This window comes from Ochotona princeps, chromosome 1 (assembly GCF_030435755.1).
Source record: "Ochotona princeps isolate mOchPri1 chromosome 1, mOchPri1.hap1, whole genome shotgun sequence".
NCBI lineage: Eukaryota > Metazoa > Chordata > Mammalia > Lagomorpha > Ochotonidae > Ochotona > Ochotona princeps.
In genome coordinates this window covers 161,017,492-161,035,357 of record NC_080832.1, presented here as the reverse complement: position 1 = coordinate 161,035,357, position 17,866 = coordinate 161,017,492, and the positions used below count along the sequence as shown (strand labels likewise).

Here is a 17,866-nt window from a genome sequence, read left to right as displayed (position 1 = left end):
CACTGGGGTAGTTGATCAATTTCTTTTGCCCTCATTTCTCTGCAAACCAATGGGTACTGCAGTCCAGCCCAGCCCTGCCCAGCACACGCTCATCCCTCATGTACACCAGGGGGGGCTGCAGCCCAGTCAGAGCAACCCTCAGTAATCCCCACAGGACCAGCCCCCCAGCCCTTGCTCCTGTGCCTGCCAGCAAATACAGTGGACTGGTCTGGTCTGTCCCACATACCATTGAGCTTTGATATACATCACTGGGCATTGATACATTCCAGTTTGCACTGGCGGAAGCTGCTGCCCAATCTGGCGCAGGGCTGAGCAACTCTTGTACCACCCATTTGAGGGTGTGACCAAGATGTCAGTGGGCTTGGATGTTCTCACTGAGCTCTTTTCCAGAGTCCTGGATGTAACTGGACAGAACCTTTAGAGCCAACCTTGTCACTGGAGCGTGTGCACACCACTTCCAATTGCCTACTGCTACTGTAGTTGGTTACTGTGGTAAGTGACACACTTTGTGTCATACCTCCTGTGATATTTCAGCAGCTATCTGTGAGTATATGATGCACAGAAAGACAGGATTTGTCAGCACCCGTGTTCAAAATATTTGACCCTTTTCCTTTCCTCTCAGCCCAGGCTCCACCGGCTTTGCTTCAGGCAGATCAGGACCCTAACTCCACAAATTCCCAAACCTCTCTGGATGGGGAGACTTATTTTGAGCTTCAACCTTTTAGCTATGCGCCTGAAATTAGTGAGCAATGGGTGTCCTCTTTCCCGTGAATCCAGAGACTTGCAGTGATAATGTGAGACAGGGCTTCCTGTCTGCTAATCAGATAGGTGAAGGCCTTCCAACACCCGGCTGGGATGGTAGGCAGTTAACAGCAAAGACGCGATCTGTGGTTTGGACCTTGCTGAGCTGCCACCGTCCAAGGACACCTGCACAGTTCAGAGTGCATTGAGACACAGAGTCATGTGTCCACAAGACGAAGCGGCACAGGTTTCTGCTGTCTTTCCGCTGCCAGCAAGGTTGACAGGTTCTAGAAGGTGCTCCCAGCACACGATCATAAACTGACTGCTGTGGCTGTTCCCCCTAGGACCTAAAGGAAATGTGCAAATATTTAATCTTGTACTTTAATTCCTAGTGACATTCAAAGCCACACAGCCAGCAAGCCTGACACACCGCATACAAACATGTGCTTTCCACTGCCAACCCTATGGTGCACAGGCAGGCAGGCTCTCTACTGTGTGAGCAGATCACAGACTGGGCCTTCATCCCTCTCCCTCACTCCGTGTTACCCATTGATTCTGTGACATCTTGGGACTCTAGTCTGCTCACTAGGACACAGCCCTGAGCAGACTTCTCAGGATGGTAAGAGAGCCACAATACCAAGGTGCTTGTCTCAGTCCTAGATCTGAGTTTGTTATTCACTGGTTGCAAAAGAATTGACAGCAGCTGGTCTTGTAGACAGTGCATACCTGAGCCCTGTCCTCGTTTATGTGTAACCGAGCGGACAGACTGTGATACAGCACACCAGGGATCTGCCTGACCCCGACCCCGGAGAGAGCGGAGTGTGTGTCCTCAGAGTGCTGTGCTCAGCTGTGCCAGCTCTGCAGGGGGCTTCCTGGCAAGCCTGTGCTGTGTCTCTCTGCCCTTCCTTTCTGCTCGGGTCGGCTCTCTTCTGCTCCTACCACTTGTCCCTCATGAACTCCCTCTGCACACAAAAGGGTCAGAAGTAAAGCCATTCTATTTGTGCCCCTATGTCTTTTCCCAAGCAAGTTGCTCTTATTTCCAAAGTACCAGAGCTTACGCTTTCTCAGCACTGTAATGGCTGACCAACATTTCTGTGTTTTAAGAAACATCATCATGAAGAACTCTTTCTTCTCTGGGTAGGTACTCTGGGTCATTTCCTCAAGTCTACAGTGTTTAAACGAAGTTCAGGATTGTTTTCCTTATTATTCAGTTTCTGCTTTAGTGTGTCTACCCAACATCAAACCCAAAATAACCATTGGTCTTGGGGTATTGGAAGTACTAGAGAGAGGCCAGCACCATGACACAGTAGACTAAGCCTGAGGTGCCAGCATCCCAGATGGATGCAGATTTGTGTCCTGGCTGTTCCACTTCTGATCCAGCAGTGGAGGACAGGCCAAAGCCTTGGGACCCTGCACCTGCATGGGGGACCTGGAAGAAGTTCCTGGCTTGAGGTTGGCTCAGTTCTGGCCATCGCGGCTACGTGAGAAGTGAACCAGCAGATGGAAGATCTCTTTTTGTGTCTCCTTCTTTCTGTAACTCTGCTTTTTTGAGTAAAAGTAAAATAAAGAACAAAGAAAAACCATGCCCCCAGCATCCTTCAGCTCCAGTTAAGTCTGTTCCGTTTTGCCCAGGGTTCCCTCTGAAATAATTTCTGCTTCCCACACACAGCTGCCACGCAGCCGTAGTGGAAAGCACTGACCGAAAGGTGGTCACAGCCAGTCATCTGGAGCCTCCTGCCACAGGGCTCTTCCTTTCAAAACCTCTCAGGAATGTTCTACTTTGGTCATCTAAGAAACTTCACATTGTCACCTCTCTTTAGAATGACCCAGAAGACCTATACCTCCCTTATCTGCCTCTTCCAACTCAGTCAAACAAGCCAATAGGAATAAAATGAGTTTTCATTACGTGGAATTTTCTGAACCTGATGCTCCCTCTGACATGGGCAAGACGTGCCAACTCCTGCTTCACCCATGTCCCTTGGCCACTTTCAGAAAGCATGGTCCTCACTCACCCACATGAGAGAGGTACTGCTTGGACTTGCTCCAGGTCAGAACCTCTAGGCATCCTGGCGGAACCAGTCTGTGAGGACCCGCCCCTCTGCTTGGTCAAGAAGGGCCTTATGGCTTACCCAAGAATGACATGAGAACACGTTTTTCTCCAGTGCCCACAGCTCTGGGGGCCCTCCTGCCAGGAAGGCCCTGGTCACCTGCCTCTGCACCATGGGAGCGTTGACTCACTTCAGCATCAGTTCACAGGGAACTCTTCCTGTGCTCCACTCGGTGCCCCGAATGCATGTCGTGATGTGTTACCAGAGCTCAGTGATCAAGGTGTGACCCAGCTCCCTTGCCAGGGGGAACCAAGATACAAGGAATCTATTTTGTTTAGTAATCTATCACCAAGCCTCCTCATAGTAGATCAATAACTTGCATACAAAAAGAGTGGACATTTTAACTCAGGGCTGCATAAACATACTTTGTCCCAATAGCAGCTGGCAGGCCCGGAGGCACAGTTGCATTTTAATTACATGAAAGGTTATAACTTCACCGGCAAAGAGGTATTGACTCACAGGAGTTCAACAAAGTTATCCTGGCAGCTAACTTCTCAGACAGCCAGCAAAACATTCTTGGGTTTGAGTCCTGCCAGCAGGCCCCAAGGTCACCGAGCTTGAGGCAAACAGTGTCCCTCACTGGACAAGCTGGTGAGGAATGTCCGTTTACTCAGCCCAAGTTCCAGGTTTATAAAGGTCTAAGAAGGGCGGGTAAGAGGCTGTTTTCATATGACATTGTGATTGCATGAAAGGCATACCTAATCCTGTTGACCTTCCAATCATATCAGAGGTCACGTCCTATACACAGGGTTGGAAGTACTTAAACCTTAGACCAGGGCAGATAAACTCTAGGTCTTGCCCACCAGGTGGCAGGCAGAGACCCTGGGGCAGATTTCCCACAAAACATGACCGATTTTCTTAACGGAAACACCGATTCACACCTGCAAGGACTTACCAAGTTCCTTTGATAATTTCGCTAGTGAGTCGAACCTGGCCAGGTCAGCCTGATATAAAACTGCATTTTGTTCTTAGTCAAGCATCCTTGTGGCCCACACAACACACATTCCATAGATCTTACCACCAGTAATAGCACCCACTTTGCGGTTTAAGCCTTCACGTTAGATCTTTTTAACTGTTCCCAATGATCAAGGATCATTGGATGAAGTGGGGACAGGTGGGATGGCAGGAAGAGTGTAATGTACTTCAAAAATGCTCAAGGTGTCTTTACAAGTATTTGCGATTCCTGTTTTTAAGGGTGTGTTGTTACTGACCTCAGAGGATAGTTTAAAACGTAAGCCATTATTTGAAGTGAAGCCTAAGTTTTCTTCTTTGGCATTTGTTAACACTAATGTGATCATGAAACTTTCTGGAAATCTTTCAACTTCTCCCCTTAACATTTCTACCTAAGTCTACAGGGCACAGCTGCCTGTGGCTTCAAGGCTGATGGGTAATATCTCAAGGTAGGACTTCATCCCAAAATAACGAAGAAGCTGCTTTTACATGGCCCACATTTACACCCACAAGCCCTCACAGCGCTGAGGTACCCACTGCCTCCCAGGTGTTCCTCCTAGATGCAGACTTTCTGGTATCTCCCGACTTCTCTTTTTTCTGAATCCCTGAATCTCCCATCGGCCAACACCGCTCAGCTCGCTCGCACTTGCCCCTTCTACAGCTTGCACTGTGCTCCAATTTCACTTTCTCCCCTCTGGGAACATCTTTGTCTCCCCATCTAAAGTTAGTTTGTATGACCCACCAGGGATGGGGGCATGACTCAGCGGTAGCCAGGCCTACAACTTTAACACAAAACGAGCACGTGTTCCTGGAAAGAGGCACAAATTAAGTTCGAAGTTCAGCTTTGTTTCCAGTTAATTAGGCAAAGTGGAAACAGCTGAAGTAGAAGTTACTTTCCGTAACCACAGGCTATTGCTTAGGAAGCAGCTGGCACATCCCACACCTGATCCTGCCCGAGACAGAAAACTGCTCATAGAACACCCCGTTTGTTGCCCCTGCAAGCATGTTTCAGAGACCACACTGAAGTCACATCCAAGACAGCTGAGCGGCTGCACACTATCCTCAAATGCCCAGCCTCCATTACCACCAAGACCGACACTAAACAGTGTTCCAGCTCCTTCTGGGAAAAAAAGTGGGTGGCTCTGAAAAGAGCCGTTGTTCTTCTTGGGCGACTCCCCGACTCACTTGGCCTTGTGGTGGCTCTCGGTCTTCTTGGGCAGCAGCACGGCCTGGATGTTGGGCAGCACGCCGCCCTGCGCGATGGTGACCTTGCCCAGCAGCTTGTTGAGCTCCTCGTCGTTGCGGATGGCGAGCTGCAGGTGGCGCGGGATGATGCGCGTCTTCTTGTTGTCGCGCGCCGCGTTGCCCGCCAGCTCGAGGATCTCGGCCGTCAGGTACTCGAGCACGGCCGCCAGGTAGACGGGCGCGCCGGCGCCCACGCGCTCGGCGTAGTTGCCCTTGCGCAGCAGCCGGTGCACGCGGCCCACGGGGAACTGCAGCCCGGCCCGGGACGACCGCGTCTTGGCCTTGGCGCGCGCCTTGCCGCCCTGCTTCCCGCGTCCAGACATGATTAGATAGTATGCTCCGCAAGTAGCTGGTAAACCTAAGCTGAAAAGCTGGCAGTACTTATAGCCCTCACTGGGCGCGAAAAACAAGGTGTGTCATTGGTCAACATTTGAAATTTCATTTTAACCAATGGGGAATGAGCTTTTTTACTTACACATCCTGATTGGACAGAGTTCCCCTTTGGCGTAGTCTGAACAAGTACCAATCAAACACAGACATCACTTTCACTTCATTTGCATACACGATACTATAGAAAAACAACACACGGCCCTTTGCCTCCAGTTCGTTTGTGGTTGTATTGCAAAATGCCTGACCCTGCGAAATCCGCTCCTGCCCCGAAGAAGGGCTCCAAGAAGGCGGTGACCAAGGCGCAGAAGAAGGACGGCAAGAAGCGCAAGCGCAGCCGCAAGGAGAGCTATTCGGTGTACGTGTACAAGGTGCTGAAGCAGGTGCACCCGGACACGGGCATCTCGTCCAAGGCCATGGGCATCATGAACTCGTTCGTCAACGACATCTTCGAGCGCATCGCGGGCGAGGCGTCGCGCCTGGCGCACTACAACAAGCGCTCGACCATCACGTCCCGGGAGATCCAGACGGCCGTGCGCCTGCTGCTGCCCGGCGAACTGGCCAAGCACGCCGTGTCCGAGGGCACCAAGGCCGTCACCAAGTACACCAGCTCCAAGTAGACCATCTTTCATAGACCCGTCACACCCAAAGGCTCTTTTCAGAGCCACCTTCTTTGTCATGAGAGAGCTGCCAGCACTGGCTGGGGTCTTGGATCGTTCGGGAAACCATGCAGGTGCTTTGGGGGCTGGAAGGAAGTCTTTTTTGCTTCGTTGTGTGATTGAGGGAAAATGGCGCTTAAGCGAGCTGGCAGGAAAAGTCGGCATTTTTTTCCTCAGTTCTTGGGCAGAAAAAGTAACAGTTGGGTTTAAGCGTTTTTATTTGTATTTTCTCCAATGCTGGGGTTTTCTGTTGAGACATCATCTTCAGTGGCCGCCCAAGGTAGCCCAGCTCTGCCCAGTCGTTGAGTTGGGCGACAGATGCAGAGTGACCACAATTGCTCAGCAGTGTAGACCTCCGTTAGATTTAGACCTTTCTAAGCTGGGGTTTTAGATGTAATGTCCGCTGTCGGACGGAAATGGTTGACCCAGCGTTAACTGAAGGCACAGAAATGTGTGCCTAAACATGGATGTGTACAACTTGGGTGTATAATCTGCTTTTCCTTTGTACTGTTTTGTTCTACTCTAGAGGGATGCAATCAGGAGACAGGTGATCAGTCTGGCCTGTTGGGAATGTCTGATCAGTAGGGCCAAACCCGGATGCTTTAGATGTGCAGAGCATGCTCACTTCAAGGTCGGATCTTGGCCTGTTCATGGATTTTTTTATTCTGGAGCTGTTAATGATAAGCAGCTGGTGCTCATTTTTCAGATAAATAACAACAAACGGCACATCTGATGCGCGGAGCTGAAATGATTCAAAGGCAGAACCAGCCTGCAACATGTATCTGTTTTCTCCCTTAGGCCACAAATCTGTCTCTTTGGCTGTATCATTTCAAAGGATTTAAAGAATGTTTCATTGTATTTGAAAGTAAGACTGAGAGGAGAGGGAGAGAGAGAGAGATCTTTCAGCTGTTTATTCTCCAAATGCCCATGACAGCCAGGGCTGGGCCAGGTGGAGGCCAGGCGCTCTCACCTGCTGCCCTGGGAGGTATTTTCACAGTAAACAATTGCAAACAGAAGCTGGGACTCGGACTTGGCCTGGGCACTCTGGCACTGCATGTGGATGTTCTAGGAAGAGTCAACTCACTGACTCAAATGTCTGCTGCCCATTGTATATATGTTTGATTTAATTTAGAATAAAAAATAAGGCTCTTATTTTAAAATTATGTTGCTGAATGAGTATCTTCTAAAATCACTTTTCTAAATACAAAGTAGTTCATTGGTGTGTAACTCTGAACCGCAACAATTAGATTCAGTTGCTAGAACCAATTCCTCTCTCCAGCTTCGGCCACCGGAACGCCCTGGTAGCTCTGCGATGGAACATGGAAAAGGACTTTAATGTTGGACTTTGTGGTCAGACTTGGCACCCACTTTATGGTCTCGGTTTTGTCTGCTTCTGAAAGTATAAGCAAGACATCAAAGGGCCTGGAAGAGCACATTGCTTTCCTCCTCAGATGAGGTGGAAAAACACAGCCACTTGCTTAAAACACAGAGCTAAATTTCACAGCACTTCTTGTGAGGAGTAAAACCTAACTACTTTCATTCTGAGAACACCTGAAGTGGGGATTTCCTTTCTTTAGGAATACAAATGGTGGAAAAACTTTTTCTTCTGTTTTTTTTCTGTCACTTTTTCATTTTTTCCTGGACTGGAATTTTTTGGCTCTGAATTAGTACATTTTGTTCTGAAAGTTTAAAGCATTTGTTACTCTAAGCTGCCCCACCCACTAGAAATATAATGTAATTTTTCTAATAAACACATTAAAAAGGCATGTTTTGATCCATATGCAAACTTTATTTAGTTCAAACTAAATACTGAATATACTAATTAGACATCTTGCATTCTTTTTTCCAATTTAAGTTTTCAAGATCTAGTGTGCATTTTACACTTAAAGTACATTCAAAATTCAACTCAATTTTAGGAATTTAAATATTGTTAAATTTAAGTTTAGAGGCTGGCTCTATGGTGTAGTGGGTCAGCATCACTTATGGACACAGGTTCCAATTCTGGCTGCTCCACTTGCAACCCTAAGGTAACTGGGAAAGCAGAGAAGTGTGGTCCATGTGCTGGGGCTCTGCACCCACTTGGGAGACCTGGATGAAGCTTCTGACTCCTGGCTTCAGACAGCTCAGCTCCAACCACTGTGGCCATTTGGGGAGTGAACCAGCAGATGTAAAAATCTGTGCCTTTACAAGTCTGCCTTGCAAATAAATAAATTTAAAAAATTTACAATTGATTAGATTCCTTGCCGCAGTTATTTCAAGCATGTCTGGAAGTTGTCTAGTAACTAAGTCAGCACCTGTTTTTCAATTTAAGCTAAAAAAAAATATTCACTTCCTTGCTCACTTTTCCAGCATTCAGTAGCCACAAATGGGTACTGCGCTGTGATACAACCAACCCGTTCACAAGCAGGACAGGGCCTTTAAACCGGCAGGAACCCTATGAAAGTCATCAAGTCACTCAGTGTTCACAAGGGAGTGTTTAATCCTGTGGGTGTGGGATGTAATGAAGTTAGATGGGAAAGTACATATAGTATCTCTATAGATCTTAGGACACACGTACCCCCAACTGTCAGGCCTGCCCACAGCCTCAGATAAGCTATTCCTATTAGGTTGGAGACCAGCAGATCTGGTACTTGTAGGGATACATTTCCCCAAATTTTCCATTATGGGAATAGCCCCACCCCCACCACATGAGAATCTTCCTGTACAACGAAGTTGTTACAACTGTAACATTTTTTGACTTGGATATTTGATTTTATCATTTTAAAGTTTTTTGTTTAATTTAAAAAAACCTTAATTGCAAGGCCGAGATGTAGATCATCCCCTCGCCCATGGCTGGCTCGCTCCTCAGAAGGCTGCAACAGGAGACCTGCAGCTTGCAGCTACTCTCCCACTCTGGCATGAACCAAATACCTGCATCACCTGTGGCCTCCAGCAGGAAGCTGGAGCAGCCAGCGGATGGGTCTTCATCGCAGGCATGTCCTCAACTGCACCCCAAACGCATTTACCCCTGGATGTTGCCATTTTCAAATGAAGATAATGAAACCATAAAAATGGTAACAAAATCTCAGGAGAGCGTAACTTGAAACAGTTCATGCCAAGTACTTACTGCAGGTTTAATGTCTCAGGCCACCTGGAACACCTGGTCTCCTATCAGCCTTGGTCTCTTATGCAGCTTTACAAACGTTAGGCATTTAGCGAATTATTGCTTGGTAAGAGAACAGGAAAATAAATCTGAGTCCTTAGCACTTTCTTATTCTTTTCTTGCAGCTATTTCAGAGGTGTTACTGTCGTGAGGTGTTACTGTCAAACTAAAGCAGAAGTCTTTTAAACTTTTTTTTGAACAAATCGACACAAATCTTGGGGATGTAAAGGGAACACATAACTCCTATACCAAATGGCAGCCAAAGTATGAAATCATAATATAATCTTTATATCAAATATCGCTAGTTCGGAAACCAAATTTGTCACGTGCTAAGTAGAGCACTCAAGAGATAACATGTAGTACTCACAAATCCTAACATCAAAAAAAGCTCCCAAACTGTAAGGGGCCATTTCCGGAGGGCAAAAATCCGAAATAGCCACAAAGTCCATAAAAAAAGCAACTGTTCTAAAAATCAGAGATGCAATTTGAGGTGACTGTTGGTGAAATCTTGGCCAAACATCTACAGATTCAGATGGAGATCAACACTACTGTGGAAAGCGGCTCTAGTGAAAACAGGAATTGTGGAAAGCTACGAGTATTCACACAACCCACTAACGGCTCAGTGGCCACTGCAACGCACAGCCACTGAAAAATGAACACTTGCCTGTCCCAGCAGATCAAACAAAACCTTATTGTAACTACACTAACTATGCAAATAGCTCAAAAATTGTGCGTAACTGAGAAAAAAACCCAGTAGAATTTTGCCATACAAGAGTTAGGAATGCGTAGAACGTGTGAACACCCAGAGACCGCAGCCAAATCAAGGTACATAAACACTACAGACGCAGGATCATACTAGCTGCTGAAAGAACCTGAGTGACTGCTGCCTAGCCTTCCTCCCTCCAGCAGCAACAGTAGCTAAAATAGCAAATGTGCCACAGCAGCGACCAGCTCTTCTGTTGACTGCGTGGGCGGCCCTGAAAAGGGCCTTTGTGGTGCTGTGCAAAGGGGGGAGCAGCTCAGCCGCCGAAGCCGTAGAGGGTGCGTCCCTGGCGCTTGAGCGCGTAGACCACGTCCATGGCCGTGACCGTCTTGCGCTTGGCGTGCTCCGTGTAGGTGACGGCGTCGCGGATCACGTTCTCCAGGAAGACCTTGAGCACGCCGCGCGTCTCCTCGTAGATGAGCCCGGAGATGCGCTTGACGCCGCCGCGCCGCGCCAGGCGGCGGATGGCGGGCTTGGTGATGCCCTGGATGTTGTCGCGCAGCACCTTGCGGTGGCGCTTGGCGCCGCCTTTACCAAGACCCTTCCCGCCTTTGCCGCGACCAGACATGCTTTCGCAGGAGTTGGAGGGCGAAGATATCCCCGCCACCGGGCGGCTCTCTTTTATAGGCAATGTCGGCGGACCAGAGTGGGAACAGAAAGAGGAAGTCCCTCCAGGCTAGGGTAAGGACTTCCTGCTGTGCCCACTCCCTTTCTTAGACAAGACCGGGGCTTTTAAACATTTTTATTTATTTTTTATGAAACAGAAAACAATTTCACCTCGTGGAAGTGAGATAAAAAGCCGAAAAGATAAGTACTCTGTTTTATTCAACACTATTTTGTCATGGCTTTCTTAATACGGGGGAGAAAATATATTTATACTGCACGTATGAACTTCCGAAAAACAGAAGATGGACTGATACTATGAAAAACTTTAAAGGTCTTCCAGTTTGTGGCTAAATTACGGTGATTTATGTTACATAGAAATAACTTTAAAAAGTTGCCAACTGGTTAATCAGTGTAATGTGTTAAGTATTGCTTATTTTCCCCAGTGATTTGAATAATAAATGCTATGTAACACAAGCTGTGTAGTGTGCAAGTACAATTTTTAGGTCACTGAAGATTATTTAAAAACTTGACTGTAATTGTCACCACTTATTTTTTCTTCAAAAATTCTCAATTTCTGCTACTACTTTTGAAGTCACAAAGAACTTTTTCAAGTTACAACAGAGACACTTCTTTAGGATATGAGTAAAACTGTAAAACTGATACAAGTATTGGGGTTTGTTCTCTTTGAGACGCTGTGTCCTCACTAGCCGGAGAAATACCAACTCTCCATCAACTGAGGGGTGTTATCTCAGTCTGTGTGTGTGTTTCCTGAAAATACACAATTGCAAAATATAGGGAAAAAAAAAACCCTTTTATTTTCAAGAATGATTAATTTTCATGCATAAACAAAGAATTCAAGGGAAAAAAGTATAATCTTTTATTGAAAGAAGATAGTTGGACCACCTCTGGCCACACATGCATGATTAGAAATATATTTTCGGGGTCAGCATTTGGTGCCACGGTTGGATGCACACACCCCACGTACGAGTGGCCAGCTAAGTCCTGCTCCTTCACCTCCGAAGCAGCCTCCTGCTAATGTGCACTTGGTAGGCAGCAGGCAAGGAGGGGTCAGGTTCCTGGCACATTGCCACTCACCTGCAGAAACCCCACGCGTTCCCGGCTCCAGGCTTCAGTCTGCCCAGTCCAGGCATCTGGGGAGTGGGGCAGCAGATGCAAGATGTATCTCTTTTCTTTCGGAAAGGTTGTATCTACTTGAAAGGCAATGTAACAGAAGCTTCTGAAATGGCTACAGAACCTGGGGCTGGGCCAGGCACAATCTTCCAGGTGCAAATAGAGGTACAAGCATTTGGGGGCTCTTTCTGCTTTTCCAGGGGCAGTAGCAGGGAGATTGAGGTGGAAATCCACCCACTGTGCCTTCTACAACCCTTTTGTACCTCCCAAATAAAACGCAATCATGTAATACATTTGCACAGGACAGCAGGCTTGGTGCAGCCGGTAAAGACGCCAGAGTCCCGCTTCTTCCGCTTGGGTTGGATTCCAGGCCCCAGGCGTTTCCTCTTGGTGGGCAAGGGAGGCCAAAGGGAGGTCTGAGCTGGAGAGGGATGCTTGCTTTTGGGTGGAAAAATGTCTCCAAATGCCTTCAGACATTAGCTTTTCACTAAGTTGGGGACAAATGTTTCTCATTACAACTGCAAGTTACTGTGGAATCTTGCGTTGGACCAAGGTCACCGGATCACATCAAGTGAGCTTTAAGCAAGGACAATTCTCCACTTCGGTTCGACCTAGCGGAGTGTCCACGTTGTTCCCAGTGCCCAGTCCTTTCAGCAAAGTGGGTGGCTCTGAAAAGAGCCTTTGGGTTTGAGGGGTGGTTGGCAGGAGGTCCGCTTCACTTTCCCTTGGCCTTGTGGTGGCTCTCGGTCTTCTTGGGCAGCAGCACGGCCTGGATGTTGGGCAGCACGCCGCCCTGCGCGATGGTGACCTTGCCCAGCAGCTTGTTGAGCTCCTCGTCGTTGCGGATGGCGAGCTGCAGGTGGCGCGGGATGATGCGCGTCTTCTTGTTGTCGCGCGCCGCGTTGCCCGCCAGCTCGAGGATCTCGGCCGTCAGGTACTCGAGCACGGCCGCCAGGTAGACGGGCGCGCCGGCGCCCACGCGCTCGGCGTAGTTGCCCTTGCGCAGCAGCCGGTGCACGCGGCCCACGGGGAACTGCAGCCCGGCCCGGGACGACCGCGTCTTGGCCTTGGCGCGCGCCTTGCCGCCCTGCTTCCCGCGTCCGGACATGATCAAATCCGCAAAAGTGGCCTGAGTAGCTAAAGGCTGAGGAACTACCGAAGCTATACGGTTATACTCTGCTGTGGTTTCGAAATTCTGCCAATGAAAGAGCTGAAGTGGAAAAAAAAAAAACCACAAACGCCCTTCCTAATTTACATAAAACGTTCGAGGTCGAAGTTCACATTTTAGGAGGCAGCTACGGAAAGAGCCAATGAGCGTTTGGAATAAAGAAATAGCCTATCAGAGTAGAAGTTACTAGAATGGCCAATCAAAACGTGTAACTCTGGGATCCTTAACGTACATAAATAGCAGGCAAACACGTCTTTTCTGTGTCTCAGCGGTTCTGCTCTTTTTCTTCCGGTTCTTCTGCGAGGCTTAGAAATGCCTGATCCTGCGAAATCCGCTCCTGCCCCGAAGAAGGGCTCCAAGAAGGCGGTGACCAAGGCGCAGAAGAAGGACGGCAAGAAGCGCAAGCGCAGCCGCAAGGAGAGCTACTCGGTGTACGTGTACAAGGTGCTGAAGCAGGTGCACCCGGACACGGGCATCTCGTCCAAGGCCATGGGCATCATGAACTCGTTCGTCAACGACATCTTCGAGCGCATCGCGGGCGAGGCGTCGCGCCTGGCGCACTACAACAAGCGCTCGACCATCACGTCCCGGGAGATCCAGACGGCCGTGCGCCTGCTGCTGCCCGGCGAGCTGGCCAAGCACGCTGTGTCCGAGGGCACCAAGGCCGTCACCAAGTACACCAGCTCCAAGTAGATTTGGTACGTGAGCGTCTTTACTTGCACCCAACTCCAAAGGCTCTTTTAAGAGCCACCCACATTGGCAGAAAGAGCTGGTGCTTGTTCTGTGTTTCCTGTTTGCAATAAGCGTTTTGTACATCACCTAGCTCGGGCAGAAATCTGGATCTTTTGTGTCGGCTTCCTTCCTGTAACTGAAAGGGCCTTAGCCAGTTTTTATGTGCGTCTTAGGGTTACATAACCATAAAGAGGGTTGAAGCAAGTTCGGGTAGTTCCTGCGCACTAAGTTGTACTGGACTAAAGAGCTGTCTAGCTGCAGGTGCGGGAGTGTGATTTTTAATCGGCAAATCTTACTGGGAGGGGAGATAGGAGGTGGTTGGGGAAAAAAGCACAACGGAAAAATATCAGGTGTCCAGAGGCCTAACCCTTTAACTCAAGATTTCCAAAGCTGTCTTTAGCTAGTGAAAATAGTTCATATAAAACAGCTCTGTCCCCACCTCACACACAGCACCCACTTGGATTGCACTCCTGCTGTGTGGATTCCTGGCAACCACTCTGCTTCCGGAATGGAGGGACCTGCCCAGGAGAGCTGTGATGCCTGAGACTGGCCAGCCTGTGGTCATCCTAGGGTCCTCTGCAGCTTGTCTCCCCTTCTCTCCATGTGCGCACACAGGTCAAAAGCTGTGAAGTAGGAAGTGCACTCAAGTGTGTTCTGCTCACAGCAGCATAAGGGAGAGTGAAGCATAAGTTTCTATCCCATGGCAACCCTCTCCGCATTTCCAAGTAGACACTCACCTCCGCTTTTCTGCCCTTTCTGGTTCTTAGTTCGGGATAATAGCAATGCTAAGATAGCTTAGTATTTTCTCTGTAGTTATAGAAAATCATGTCCCCACACTGAAGTTTTTCAGATGGAATTTCAATGAAATATGCTGATACAAATCCTTTCAGCTTAAATAAGAATGTTAAATATCAGTATGAGTATTTTTTTTCTCTATTTAGCAAACAAGAACCTACCAGCACGTGCTTTGCAGATTGCTCCCTGTCAGTAGGATGTCCCATCACCAGCTGCAAGGTGACTAGGAGGCTTGGGTGATTATGGATTCAAATATATTTAAGAGGGTTAGCAATCCAATACCACGTGTTTGGATCCAGAGTCAAGCAAAAAAATCACTGTAAAAACAGATATTTGGGGCAACTGCTGCTTTATTTTCTTTTTAGGGACGACACGTTGGCTGTTATGGACCATTTCCAAAGTTTTCTGAGGTGTGAGATCTTGCTGTTTTCGTCTTGGCTGTCTGAAGACGGTGTGGGTGCAGCCCGCCAGTCCTGACCTGGGCATCTGTCCGCCCATGTTACCCCATTCCTCTCCCTGGGCTGAGCTGAGAGGACCCAGGCCACACCAAGAACCTGAAGCGCCTGTGGGAGGCAGGGGTCGCTCTGTGGCCCCCAAGTTTGAACAGCAACACCAACAATCCTGTTTTCAGCAGTCCTTCATCTACGGGAAAAGCTGTCCTCCCTACCTGGCCTGGACACAGCCGCCAGCCGTCCAGGGAAAGAGCTGCGGGTGCCCACAGACCTTCCTGTCTGCCTCAATCAAGGATTTGTTAAAAGAGAAACACTTGAACTGGTAGATTTCCCCCCTAAGTCCCTAAAGCGCCTTCTGCCACCATGACCACCCAACTACTGGGCAGACCCCGCCTTCCTGGGCGTGGCTAGGCAGCTGGCAGCTAGCAATTGGCGGAGGCCTGTGGCTGATGGCCAGATGTGCTGTGGACAGGTCATGCTGCCCGCCTCTCCAGCCGGCTGGAGCGACTCCTGGTGGCTTTCGCTCCTCGTGCCTCAGTGTCATCCTCAGTGTCATCGGAGGACAGGAGCTTAGTTATGGCACCTGCTGATCCACATGAAAGTTGGGTCTGGGGGTGGACTAGGCAGGGTAGGGCTGAAGCACTCACTGGTGAGAGCTGGAATGGATGTGGGCCAGTTGGGCAAGGCCACAGTAACCAACAGTGAATCCAGGCCTGAAGGTAGGCCATGTTAGACTAGTCCCAGCATCTTCCAGTAAATGTAAAATCTGTGACTGAGAGCTGATCTGATAGGGGAACTTTGGAAACTCCCTCATTAGGATGCAGCTTTAACTTGTTAGTGTGAGAACTAAGGCTGGCAGCAACCCAGGCCAGGCCAGGTTACTGTACCTGCTGTCATAAAAAAATGCGGACCAGGAATGGGCCAGTTGGCCAGGCTGGGCCAATCTGCAGCAAACAACTGCAGGTATGAAAGCCAGAATGGAGAGTGGGATGGACCTTGTTGGGCCGCAATGCCTACAAGTTCACTTTAGGGCCAGAACTAGGGACTGGCTGGACTGGGCTGGGCTGGGGTGGGCTGGGCTTGTCTAGGCTGCAGCACCTGCCAGCATGAGCTGGAAGAGGTGACAGGCTGGACAAAGCCAGGCTGCAACACCTGCTGGCAAATGCCAAGGTGAGACAGGCCATGCCAGCTCCCATAAGCATATCCAAGACCCCAGTTTGGGAGCAAAACTGGTAGGGGAGCTTCATGGGCCCACCTGCTAGGTCACTGCTCTCACTGATAAGCATGGGAGCTGGAACTGGGGGTGGACTGTGCTAGGCACATCAGCCTGCATGTGAGCGGGGTACGAGCAAGAGTCAGGCTAGGTTAGGTCACTGCATTTGCTGGCACACGCAGCATTCAGAATAAATGTGGGTTTTGCCACAATATCCACTAGCAAGTGCCAAGACAGGACAAGTTGTGTCAGATTGGACCACAGTACCCGCTGAAAAGTGCAAGGTCTGGGGCTGGGAGTGGGACTAGTAGGAAAACTGGGCCCCCCTCTATTAGGATGTGACTCCTGCTGGTAGGCATGAGAGCCAGGGCTGGGGTCGGACTAGGCTTGACAAGATGGCGGCACCTGGTGGTATAAGAGTGGGCCAGATCTGGTAGTGGGTCAGGTTGAGCTAAGCTGCAATACCCATAAGGCATAAACAAGAGTCAGATGAGATGGGGGATCTGCTGGACTAATCTGCTGTACATACTGGCATGTACAGGAACTGGGGTTGGGGATAGACCTGGTGGGAATTATTGGGGGTCGTCACCTTCCTTCATACGTGACCTTTCCCACCCTAACCAGTGGCCTACGTGGGCATGCATCCTGCTCAACTATGTAAACAACGTTAAAAATAAAATCAAACATATCAACAGAAAGCCAGTCAGTGATCAGTTGGAAGGCAAGAAATAATCTCCAACCACATTCTGTCTCATTTACTAGCAGCTAAAATAGAGCTTTCAGTGAAGCTCTCAAAAACAAAAATAAACAAAACAAAACATAATCAAAAGGGGGATGAAGGATGAGCTGCTTGCTGACTGTCACAGCATGGGCCTCCCCGGAGCAGGTGCAGCAGCCTGGCCCGGTGAGGTCTGTGGCCCCAGCTACTGGCCACTTTTCTCCCAGCAGTCTAGCACTTGCCTAGCTACAAGGCAACCCAGATAGGTGCCTACAGTTGGGGATGGGTCAAAAACCTCTAACTCTTAGTAAATCACTTGGGATAGTAAAATCACTTGAAGAAGAATCCATCTCCTTGCTGAATTTTGAGAAAATTCTTCAGGGACAGCAGATGGAATAAGTTTCTTACTCCAAATTATAAAATCACGTTAAATCACAAATGACAAGTTTACATTTTACGGATATAAAATATGACACAAAGACCTCTACCTTCATGCTCCGCGAGCCCTCCGCCTCGGCCAGGGAAGATCCATCCTTGGCTAGTGGGTGGGTGGTCCTGCCTGACCAAGGGCAGTCGCCATGCTGAGGTGGTGAGGGGTCTTACTCTCCCTTTCTGGACTGTACCTTTTGGCCCTAAGCCAGCAGGTGAGGGCGGTTGCGGGTCAGCAGTCAGTCGTAGGCTAGCTCTCTGAAAAAAAGTCGGTAAACTGCAGAAAAGCAGGCAGGAGGGTGTCACTGAGGGAGCCAAGTCTTCGCTTCTTCCGCTTTCCCAGGCACTCTCCTCAGGAGTAAGGAGCATCTCAAGTAGAAAATAGAGTGGGCTCGTCCGGGATTTGAACCCGGGACCTCTCGCACCCGAAGCGAGAATCATACCCCTAGACCAACGAGCCACCTGCAGAGTCACTTGTCTGACCCTGTAATAACAATAGAGCTCAGGTGTTCCTTTTTGGTTACTGATGATGGAATTTCCTCTCCCGTGAAAACAATCTTGAGAATCACACCCGTGACATAGTCAGAAGCTTCCATTAGCACCTGCCACTGAACTGTAAGGCTGCT

General features: G+C 49.0%; 6 protein-coding genes and 1 non-coding gene across 7 annotated transcripts in view; 3 read left to right on the top strand and 4 right to left on the bottom strand.

The window, feature by feature from the left end:
* LOC101522509 (histone H2B type 1-C/E/F/G/I) overlaps positions 1-15,198 on the top strand; it is a 231,840-nt gene extending 216,642 nt beyond the window's left edge. The window contains exon 2 of the mRNA XM_004596504.4: positions 14,955-15,198. The gene's annotated coding sequence lies outside the window, so the exon portion shown is untranslated. The remainder of the gene's footprint in view (positions 1-14,954) is intronic.
* LOC101522990 (histone H2A type 1-H) lies at positions 4,936-5,402 on the bottom strand. The gene has a single exon (XM_004596505.2). It carries the CDS (start codon positions 5,366-5,368, stop codon positions 4,982-4,984), a length of 387 nt encoding a protein of 128 aa, XP_004596562.1. The 5' UTR covers positions 5,369-5,402; the 3' UTR covers positions 4,936-4,981.
* LOC101523235 (histone H2B type 1-H) lies at positions 5,649-6,100 on the top strand. The gene has a single exon (XM_004596506.4). The coding sequence runs from the start codon at positions 5,672-5,674 to the stop codon at positions 6,050-6,052; it is 381 nt and encodes a 126-aa protein (XP_004596563.1). The 5' UTR covers positions 5,649-5,671; the 3' UTR covers positions 6,053-6,100.
* On the bottom strand, positions 10,203-10,585 carry LOC101521517 (histone H4). The gene has a single exon (XM_036493989.2). The coding sequence runs from the start codon at positions 10,562-10,564 to the stop codon at positions 10,253-10,255; it is 312 nt and encodes a 103-aa protein (XP_036349882.1). The 5' UTR covers positions 10,565-10,585; the 3' UTR covers positions 10,203-10,252.
* On the bottom strand, positions 12,427-12,850 carry LOC131481027 (histone H2A type 1). Its single transcript, XM_058668129.1, has one exon. The coding sequence runs from the start codon at positions 12,839-12,841 to the stop codon at positions 12,449-12,451; it is 393 nt and encodes a 130-aa protein (XP_058524112.1). The 5' UTR covers positions 12,842-12,850; the 3' UTR covers positions 12,427-12,448.
* On the top strand, positions 13,180-14,961 carry LOC131481030 (histone H2B type 1-H). Its single transcript, XM_058668145.1, has 2 exons — positions 13,180-13,599; positions 14,794-14,961. Exon 1 carries the CDS (start codon positions 13,214-13,216, stop codon positions 13,592-13,594), a length of 381 nt encoding a protein of 126 aa, XP_058524128.1. The 5' UTR covers positions 13,180-13,213; the 3' UTR covers positions 13,595-13,599; positions 14,794-14,961.
* Positions 15,199-17,628: 2,430 nt separating the features above from the next.
* On the bottom strand, positions 17,629-17,700 carry TRNAP-CGG (transfer RNA proline (anticodon CGG)). The gene has a single exon. It is a non-coding gene; the product is annotated as a tRNA-Pro (tRNA).
* Between the last annotated feature and the right edge of the window lie 166 nt (positions 17,701-17,866).

Excerpts from the sequence above, each read along its gene's own strand:
- LOC101522990 (XM_004596505.2), bottom strand. The coding sequence starts at position 5,368 with ATGTCTGGACGCGGGAAGCAGGGCGGCAAGGCGCGCGCCAAGGCCAAG.
- LOC101523235 (XM_004596506.4), top strand. The coding sequence starts at position 5,672 with ATGCCTGACCCTGCGAAATCCGCTCCTGCCCCGAAGAAGGGCTCCAAG.
- LOC101521517 (XM_036493989.2), bottom strand. The coding sequence starts at position 10,564 with ATGTCTGGTCGCGGCAAAGGCGGGAAGGGTCTTGGTAAAGGCGGCGCC.
- LOC131481027 (XM_058668129.1), bottom strand. The coding sequence starts at position 12,841 with ATGTCCGGACGCGGGAAGCAGGGCGGCAAGGCGCGCGCCAAGGCCAAG.
- LOC131481030 (XM_058668145.1), top strand. The coding sequence starts at position 13,214 with ATGCCTGATCCTGCGAAATCCGCTCCTGCCCCGAAGAAGGGCTCCAAG.